The 10,313-nt window shown below is 33.7% G+C and overlaps 1 protein-coding gene and 1 long non-coding RNA gene across 3 annotated transcripts; one reads left to right on the forward strand and one right to left on the reverse strand.

Annotated features, from left to right (window-relative positions):
- The first annotated feature begins 1,045 nt into the window (after positions 1-1,045).
- Positions 1,046-5,015, forward strand: LOC148577082 (uncharacterized). Of its 2 annotated transcripts, none has more exons than XR_015902367.1 (6): positions 1,046-1,426; positions 2,365-2,416; positions 2,510-2,556; positions 3,193-3,270; positions 3,435-3,510; positions 4,512-5,015. It is a non-coding gene; the product is annotated as an uncharacterized LOC148577082 (long non-coding RNA). The 2 variants fall into 2 exon arrangements; XR_015902368.1 differs by having other exon boundaries at positions 1,181-1,426; positions 3,435-3,496.
- A 2,495-nt stretch (positions 5,016-7,510) lies between these two features.
- On the reverse strand, positions 7,511-8,727 carry ATPD (F-type H+-transporting ATPase subunit delta). Its single transcript, XM_021122332.2, has one exon. The coding sequence runs from the start codon at positions 8,375-8,377 to the stop codon at positions 7,637-7,639; it is 741 nt and encodes a 246-aa protein (XP_020977991.1). The 5' UTR covers positions 8,378-8,727; the 3' UTR covers positions 7,511-7,636.
- Between the last annotated feature and the right edge of the window lie 1,586 nt (positions 8,728-10,313).

The following is a 10,313-nucleotide window of genomic DNA, read 5'->3' on the forward strand; positions in this document are numbered from 1 at the left end:
ATATAATTGAGAAATAAATAAATTTATAAATATTTATAAATTTTTATCTTCATTGTTACACATAGTAACAACATAATGATTTTAGTATTATACCTAAATTAATTTAAATTTAATTATTCTATATATTAAAAAATTAAATAACTTATAAATTTTATATTTAATTATTCTATACAAAATTTTTGAATGTTTGATATCTTAAATTTTTTCTTAAAATAATAAAATATGACTTTAATAAATCAAATAAGAAAATAATTCTTTTGATAAACTTTAACAACTCAAAAGTTAACACAATGGATATGTATGGATCAAAGTGATAAACAAAAATAAGAGCTGCGATAATGATACAATAATAATTGATTGTGATTGAGGTTAATAAAAGAAAAAAACAAAGAAGAAAAATAAAATAAGGCAACATAATTATAAGAGAAAATAATAAAATGTATAATAAAATTAATATGATAGGATGATATAATCAAAATAAAAATTAATCATCTTAAAATAATAATAAAATTAAAAATAATTAAAAAAATTTAATATAAGATTAAAGAAATAATTTTTTATCTATTAAAATTATGTATAAAAAAAGTGTTTTAAATATAAATTTTTAAATTTATTTCAAATTAAATAAGATTGACAAAATAAATAAATTTAATATATAAATAATTAATTTATAAATAATATTAGTAAATTTTTATTTTGATTTTATTATACATAATAATAATAATTTTTTTTTAAATTTAAATTTATTTATTTTATATTTTTTATATATATTAAATAACTTAAAATATTTTATTTTTTTATAATTTATTTTTTTTATTATTGATAATAAATTTATAATTTTAAAAATAAAAATATAAAAATATTTTTTTAACTCAATAGTATTAGCTGTTGAGCCACTAAGTCCATTACATAATGTCAAAAGATATATCTTTCTTAACAAATTATAGATAATAAATGGTACAAATTTTCACTATTTGCTTCATATACCTTGTCCTCAACTTAAAATAAAATGACAAATACAGAGACGGCAAGTAATTCAAAAAATGCAAAACATCATAATTTTTCCATTTCTCCTCGCCAAATCCAAAATCACAGGCTAGTCATCAGCATCAAAACACATATTCCCCATGTGTCCAGCTCCCCTGTCAAAAAACACAAACCATTTCTCTCTCTCATTCTCACTCTCATCTTCTTTTCTTTCTCAATCTCCTCCGTACCTTCCTCTCCTCGTTGCACCACATCGACGCCGCGGCTCTGGAATGTGATGCCATCGCTGCAGCTTTGCTGCGTCGCATCGCCGCCTCGCCGTGTTCCTCTGCTTCTCTTTCCTCCACTTCTTTCTTGTGCTCCCCCTCGTGCTCCTCTGTTGCCGTGCCACCCCAGCTCCATCCATCGCTGCTCGATTCACTTTCCATCATCACAATAGGTAGGCTTTATTTTTTTTTTTAGGCAATTAAGGTTCCTAATCCCGAATTCTTAATCATTAGCTTGTGTTAAATTTAATTAGGGTTTGATATCACAATTTCTGATTTAATTAGGATTTTTCTGCCACATAAGTTTAATTTCTGTTACTCCTTTTCAATTTCTGCCACATAAGTTTCCGATTTTACACGGATTCGGTTTCTGAAAAGCCTTCATGTTTCATATCATATCATATACTATTACTCATAGGGTGCAGCCTGCGCTACTTGTTTGATTTTTTGGGAATTTATTCTATTTCTAGTTAAATTATTGATTATCTTTCTAAATAAATCCTCCTAGAGAAGGTTATGAAACTATCAAGTTAAAACTCATGACTCTTATGATTGACAAGTTTAGGCCCTACATTGAGTTTACTAGTTAAGTTTGCTGATTCAAGTGTAGCTAAATTCCACGAATTTTAGGTGAGTTTTCAAGTTCGATAATGTTGCTTCTAACTACTAAATCAAGGAATAAGTGATTCTTTTATAAGATTCCAAGATTTTGAAATTATCTAACTTTTACTTCAAATAGTATTTAGGAGGATGTTTATGATTTTTTTTAAGATGCTATATTATTGTTCTTTATTTTGTTATCGTTTCAACATATTTAGGTAGCATTATACTAGTATTACAATGATATCTTGTGGCAGGAATTGGAGACCTGTGCTCTAATCATGTAGTGAAAACGTTCACTGATGAATTGAACAACTTCTCTGGTGTGAAAGGATACTGCGTTTATGCTTGCATTACTCTTGTTTTTTTTATATTAATTTCTTCACTATATGTAGAGTACAGTAATTTTATAGTGCATCATTTCTAGTATTGCCCCAGTTATGCTTAGAACTCAGCATGCTGAAGCTGTAATTTAACTTTCTTCACTGATAAAGTTTCCCAATTTTTCCAGTGAGGTAGGCAATGGATCATGGGATTCATGGTTTCTGCCTTTGACAGAGCAGGTATAGTTAAGAAAAAAGAGGATTTGCTATGTTGAGTGGAAGGAATTGCTAGTATTTATTATTTAACATTTGTGTTCTTTTACTTGATTGCAGACTAATATTGTTTATGAAAAGATGATTAGGATTCCTGCAGTATTATGGTAACATTTCTTGCTATGCATTGGCTTAATTACAGGACGCATGCTTATTTTAGTTGACTATGTTTTTCTAGTTCATATCAGGGGTTTTTCTTATTACTTGATTATCTTCCAATTTTCAAATCATAAGATGCTGCCACAGTTCATCTTCTCACTTGTTTAGAGTGGAATCTGTAATTGTTTAAAAGGAAACTTTAATTATATGCTTGTCAACAATTGTCTGTCAAAAGAAGATAGACAATATTGCAAAAGAGTGATGTGTATTCAATAACACAATGTTTTATGTGAAATTTTATAGCTTCTATATATGTATTATTGCTCTTTTAGATTGTCATATTACAATGTTCAAAATTTCTCCTTATCATCGTTTCTATTCTTCCCTAATATCTTAACGTTCGAAATAGCATTTTATAACATTGTCTATTATGCTTTAATTCATATATAATTTCTTACAGTGATTTTATTTATCTGTTTTAATGAAATCATGATGTGAGCATTGCCCATAAAAGTAGTTGTTGTTCCATTTTTACTGAATGATCAATGGATAGCTGATAGATATTTCGTATTAACTTTCTGCTCAATGAGTTTTAAATTTGTTTTATCTGACAATGAAATATTTGTTCCCGCAAAACACACTAGAAGCAGCAATAAATGACATAAACAATTCTTTTGGAAAGGGAAGTTTGACAAGTTGGGCAATGCTGGGGGAGCTTTAGTGTATGTATCTTCATATTTGTAGTCATTTTTAATCACATGTTTTCCTAATCTATTGTATTATATTTAAGGGAAAAAAAATGTCAATTGTGCCTGAATATTTTTTGTCATATAAATTAGACTTATCGTTGATAGAATTTTTTCCCCCATCATCCTAAATATTGCAGTGAAACATGTCCTAGTGGCTGTTTGACCTTGGACTGTGCTTTAGGTGGCGGTCTTCCAAAAGGTAGAATTGCTGAGGTATTGACTGCCTGGTATATGTTTGTGTTCACTGTTCTTTTAGTTATTCGCACCATCTTATTTACAACTTTTAGGTTTCTGGAGTGAGGGGTAAGTAAAATAATTGGGTGTGAATTATGAAGAATGAGATATATTTGTAAGCTGCAAGGATTGGGTCATTGGGGTTTTATTCAATTGGTATTTGTTACCAGTTTTGGTGTTTTATGGCATCTTCAACAAGTTGGGATTGCTTGGTTACCTTTTTTTTTAATTTTTTTTTACCTGTACTTTAGTTTACCTTTTCCCCATTTTCGTCTTTGTTTCTCTCTGTACCCTGACCTGTGTTTATCAATCTTCATATGTAGTGCTTAACCTATATAGGAGTATGTTAATGTAGTTTGGGAGGGCTTCTAATAAAACTATCAGAAAAAGCTGGTTTATGCATTATTGCTCCTTGATTCTTTTGTTCATTAATTTACACGTGATAGGGTTGTTGATTCTTTTTATTACTTTATGCCTGAATTGTTCTGTCATGGTCAAACTGACATTATCTTCTGGCTATACTTCTAGATATTTGGACCAGAAAGTAGTGGGAAGAGTACCCTTGCACTTCATGCTATTGCAGAAGTGCAAGTAATTCATTTGTATAACAATAATGTACTTGATGTAAATATGTTTTGAGACCAACGTGCAATTCTATTTTTGATGTCTAGAAACTAGGAGGAAATCTGGAAATGCAATGCTCGTTGATATATTATTAGCTATCACATGAATAGTTACTAGACCAATGTGCAATTCAAGATTAGTTATTACCTTTTCTTGTGCTGCTGCTACTTACTAGTGTGTGGATTCTATTGAGTTTTATTGTACATTCTGTCTCCATTTGTGTACTTTGCTATTTGTCTACGTGTGTATTTGAAGTGATGAGTTTATTTCAAGTCAACCAATCTTTTATGCTTGATTTCTTCTAATAAAACTTCTTGAAAATTTAGGAGTCACATTTGTATGTATATGCGAACCAGGTGCTAAACGCAGGCAAAAATAAGCTTAGATCCATGGATGAGGTCAGATCACTTGTTAGCCTCCGAGCACTGATTTTGAAGGGTCAGACTTCTTTTGCTAACTATCTACTTTGAAGACAACAAGAGGGCAAGATTCCATGGTTAGAATAAGGATGATCATGCTGAAGTTGTTGATAATCTTGAATTTGAGAGAAAATCGAGTAAGAAAAAGAAGAAAACTGTTGATGATTTCAAGAAGGAAGTCAGAGTCGCTGACGAGGAAAATTAGATCATAACAAGAAATCAACTAAGAAAAAGCTCAAGAATGATAGACAAGCCCACAGACAGGAAATTAGCTCTGCAGGAGAATGTTATTAGGATCGAGAAGAAACATAAGAAAAAACAAAAGAATGAGAACAAAGTGAACTTGATACGATTGTTTATATCTAATGTATCAATATACTATTTGTGTTTATGTTTTGAGTTGACTTGTTTGTTTTTAATACTTTTCTTCTAGTTTGATAATATGATGAACTTGTTTATTTTTTAAAATACTATGAATGTTCTAATACAAGTTAGATAAAAATTAGATAAAAATTTATCCTGATTAAATTTATATTTATTTTGTATGAAAACAAATTTATTTTGCAATAAAATCTAAAAAAAGTATGTTTTATCTTGTTGAAAAATCTAACGTTAGTTATCGACAGAAAATATGACGCTAGTTACTAACAGAAAATCTGTAAAAAAATTTGACTATTTAGCGAAATACGAGGGATGATTACCGAAAAAAATCAGTCAGTAATGGAAAAAATATGTTGGTAAATTACCGCCAGAAAAAAATCTGTCATTAGGTTGTAATTACAGAAATCACTATTACTAAACAAATCTTTAAAGAGCAATAAAAAGAAAGAGAAGCAAGGTAATGGAAAAAATATGTTGGTAAATTACCGCCAGAAAAAAAATCTGTCATTAGGTTGTAATTACAGAAATCACTATTACTAAACAAATCTTCAAAGAGCAATAAAAAGAAAGAGAAGCAAGGTAATGAAGGAAACTATATAAAGGGGTGGCGAGGTTATTATTACAGCCAACAACAGTTAAAATGATTTCTTATCCCTTTGCCATCAACCATTACTATCAGCATGAATAAACTAGAGAGTATTAAGCATCTTTCATTTAGGCACTAATAAAGCATTATAATATTAACAATATGGTACCTGAAATGTTCTTTGCTTTTTAAGCTAACAATCTAAAACTGTAAGTATAAAGGATGTAACGAAAATTTGCAAACCATCAAACCAAAGCAAATTATATATAAGACAGCAGAATGATTGATGCAAGTAAGACAACAAAAAGAAAGTTTAGTAGTGATGCTTAAAAGACTTATCAATTAAAAGACGGTCATATTTGCCTTAGAAATCTACATTAAAAAATGAAGAATAAGTATATGATATGCTTAACCATTCATGGCCAATTGTTATAATTAGCTTGTAATATATTCAAAAGTTACATCATCCAAAGATTCAACTTTGCAAATCTATGAAACATTAGCAGTTATGAAATTTTTTTTCACCTCAATCATAAGCTTCATAGTTCATAGAAAGGAGAAATAAAAGGCTTCCTAATTTGACCAAGTAATGACTTCAAAAGTGATTAAAAGCAAGAAGTTTATAAGACTAACCAAACAGAATATCACAAAGCAAAAATCAAGCTACGCAAAATCTTCAAGAGAACTGCCATTTTAGAATTGAGTAGATCAAGGGCATTATCAAAATCTGTTGACTCATCTCAAGAAATTTTTGGTGAATTATATATTTGCCAAAGAGGTTGGTGATTCCCTTCCCAGGATCATTTTGTTTCACAATAGACTCTCCAACCAAAACTTGCACAAAATAACATTTTGGCACATTAACATTATATAACACAATTGCTTGCAAACACATTAGTTACAAAGATTGAATTAAAATAATTCTTATGTACATTTTAAATTTGTAATACTTACAATTTTAAACACCAGATTCTACTACCATATAAAGAAGCCATAAAATCATTAGCAGGGTACTTTCAAAATTAGATAACATCTTTCATATAACAGTAATTAACAAAGAGAAGACTACTTACAATTATGTTTCTCTCGCAGTTTGTTGCTTGTTAAACTAAAATAATGTATACAGATTTTTGAATGACTCCAAAAACAGAACAACAACAAAATTATCCTATAGTATCTAAATTATATTCCATTCATTGAGTCAAGCACACAATTACAGAACCCTAATGAAGCTCCAATCTCTTAATCTTCAGTTCTTCACACATAAAAGCAAATAAGCATACACAAAAATAAGCATTAACCATAGAAATTCACAAACACCTCATAATCTATTCAATTAATCCATCATCCAATTCGTGAGTGAGATTAAACCACCCTCCTCATTGTGGGCGGGACAAGACCATCATTCCTACAACATCACATCACAACTACAAACAATCGCCGTCCTTACTCGGTGCAGGTGCCAAATCAAATACGCAAGCGTGACAAAACCCACGACCTTACCAATTCAGTTTTAGACCACATTCATTCAAAATCATTTACTCAATTCCAATATTGAGATGCAAAAATGAATGAATTGTATATTGTATTGTATTTGTTTACAAGTATATATATATATACACCGGAGTACTAGAGTAGTACATAATAAATTACATTAGGTATAATATTAAGTATTATTGGGTATATTGAATATTTCAGGAGCATAATAGTATATTTGGGCAATCTTCATAGATGAAACTTACCAATTTTGCATGACCTATCCAATATCATATATCCATTTTCATCTCCAGCACACTTAAAAATAAATAAATACACAAATAAAATGGTTAACCAAGTTGCGGATATGTTATACACATATAGAAAGAAAATTCATATGACCACCCAAATCTTAAAAAAAAAAAAAAAAAAAAGCTCATACGACATTTTGGTTAGTCTGGTTCATATTCATTGCATCTCATTGTGAACCCAATTTCCCAATAGAAAAAAAACATATTTAGGTATATATCAAGCAACATTGTATTGTATTGTACAGAATTGAGAGGAGTTATAACAAAAATCATAAGGTGCAGATTTGATCTGATTTTATTATTAAATCTCATACATTGAGTTTGATGTCACCCAAATCAAGCTGAGCAGCAATCTCCTCAAGCTGCTTCTTGACGCTCATATCAATCAACTTCGATCCAGAATTACCATACCTAACAGTAAACCCAGCCACCAGGCTCGGGTCAATAACTGTCTTGATTCTAACGTTCTTAGCCCCCGTTAGCTTCTGCACCTGCTTCGCGATCTGTGCTAAGTGCTGCGACTCGAGCTTCACCACCGAGCTCACCACCGCCATTTCCGTATCTGTGAGCGTGTTGTACACGAATTCATACTCCTTCGCAATCTCCTTCACCAGCCCAATGCGCTTCGCATCGACAAGAATGTTCAGGAAGTTGCGCGTGTGGGATTGGAAGCTTGATGACGTGGCGATTTCATCGACGAGCTTCTTCTTCAGTTCGGCGTCTACGGTTGGGTTGGCAAAGAAGTCGAACACCTGTGGATCGGAGAAGATCTCATCGATTTTCTCGATGTCGGTTGTGGTGGCGTCAAGGGTGTTGTTGGATTTGGCGATGTCGGCAAGGGCGAGGGCGTAGCTTGCGGCCGCGGTGGAGACCATGCGGGCGCCGAGGGATCCGGCGGAGTGGCGGGGACGGGTGAGTTTGAGGGAGAGGGAGGGGAAGGTGGTAGTGGAGAGGGAGAGGTTGAGGATGGGTTTTGGGTGGGTGAGGAGGGATCTTGGGGTTTGGATTGAAGGGAATAAGGCTGTAATGGTGGTGTGAAGTGAAGCCATTGTGGTTGGATTGAGAAAATGAAGAAATGAGTGAGGGATTTGAGAAGAAGGGTTTTTCTTTCTTTTTCTTTTGGGTTTTGGGTGGGATTTGGTGGTGGGAAAGGGTAGAGGGGGAGAGGGTGAGGTTGCGATTGCGGGAGCTTAGAGCCTCTTGTTCTCCGATAAGATAATTGGCTATTACCAATACGTGGACATGATTTGGTGGTGGAAGGGGATCTTCTTTTGTGTCGGTGGATCGTGCATGTTACATAAATCAAGAGCTACTATGCTTTGAGCCTCTGAGTTCTATCTAAATTCTCCTAGTTTAGAGTAAACGCACATAAATAAACATGAAAAATATAAAAGGAAGAGAGACGATAGGAGCTTACAGCTTAGCACTTTTTATTACAAAATTGTTTCGAAGATAATAAAAATATAAAAGAAAGAAAAATGGTAAGAGATTAATATCTTTTATCATAAAAATTAGGTGATGAAAATTGTTAAAAAGTCATTTAAATTTATTATTTTTGGCAATTAGTTAGTTATTAATGTTTAAAAATATGAGATAAAATATACTGAATTACTATACTAAAAAAAATTGAGTTGATGGCTAAGTTATGGCCAAATATAATAAATTTTAATGATTCTTAATATTTTTTTGGGTGATATTATATGTATATAAGCATTTTTTATAACTAAATCTAATTAAATTGTTACAAACAAAAAAAAATACACATATTCATCACGTGATTTTTTTTGTGCTTTTTTTAGTACAGAAATTTTTTTGTTACAAAACATATTGTTCGGTATTTCGGTTACCGGACGGTTCGGGTCAAGATTCTGGGTGATAGGAGGGGCTCGTCAGGTCACGGTTCTTCGGTCAGATGGATGCGAGGTCCCGAGTACTTCGTGTGGAGAGGGGGATGCCACCTGCAAAGACACTCCGACGCTCTTGTCAGGCAATGTGCAGGCGGAAAAAAGGGGTGATGTAGAAAATGTGACGTACCTTGGGGGAAGAGCCAGTCTTCCCCTTATATACATGTCAGTAGTGGGCCCCTCTGGAGGACAAGCCTATATTCTCAAGGACGCTGTCCCACAGCTGCGGGTGAGCCGTACGGGACGCGTGTCCGGGTCGGTTGAAAGGCGTGGAGCTCGGGTCAGGTTGACCCGCGGGAATCCTGAGTCGGGCCGTAACAGTGCCCCCAACGCACCAGTGATGGTCGTGAGGCGATCGGTGGCGCGTGATGTCCTTGTTCGTGCGTTGTCGCCGAGTCGGCTGACCGTGGGAGAGGCGCGTCTCTTGTGCGCGTGTCTCTTGGTCTGCTGAGGCGTTCGTTTGTCGTTTCATTCTTCGCGCTGAGCATTAAATGCTCATAATGAGTTAAAAAACCCCGTGCGCAAAGACCATTTTTCCCCTGTCTCTTTTCGCGCTCCTTGTGGTGGTTTTTAAACAGTTTCTTTCTCTTTTCCTCCTACTTTTGCTATTTTCACCTTCCTCTCTCCCTGATATCCAAAATTTCTTGTTCGAGCCCCCTCGTGCCTCCTTTTTTCTCTCAAGTTCCTGCAACCAATTCAGGTAATTCTTGCTTCCTATTCTCTTGTGTTTACACTATGTTTTACTGCTGCGTAGTTGTTGTTTGTGATTGTTGCATGCTTGGTTTACTTATGCTGAATGACTTTCCAATGGTGGGGTAGATGAATTAAGGGAGGGGTACCATTCCTGGGTAGGTTTTTAGGTGATTTACGTGATAGGTGTACCTTTTAACCGTATTTGGCCATGAATTGAGTTTGAAAAGGTGTAGTTTCTGGGTTTTTATGGGCTCCCGACCTCGTAGACTGACGGAGTGGTACCCCGCTGTAGGTATGCCTCGCATTGTCTCCCGGGCTTCTGCATCTGGCGCGGCCTATGACCCGTATGCCTGGGTAACTTCCGACATAAAGGACTCGCCCAACCAAA

Source organism: Arachis ipaensis, chromosome B1, assembly GCF_059453495.1.
Source record: "Arachis ipaensis isolate K30076 ecotype BB chromosome B1, ASM5945349v1, whole genome shotgun sequence".
Classification (NCBI taxonomy): domain Eukaryota; kingdom Viridiplantae; phylum Streptophyta; class Magnoliopsida; order Fabales; family Fabaceae; genus Arachis; species Arachis ipaensis.

Bases quoted from the DNA above. Each gene is read 5' to 3' on its own strand.
- ATPD (XM_021122332.2), bottom strand. From the start codon at position 8,377: ATGGCTTCACTTCACACCACCATTACAGCCTTATTCCCTTCAATCCAA.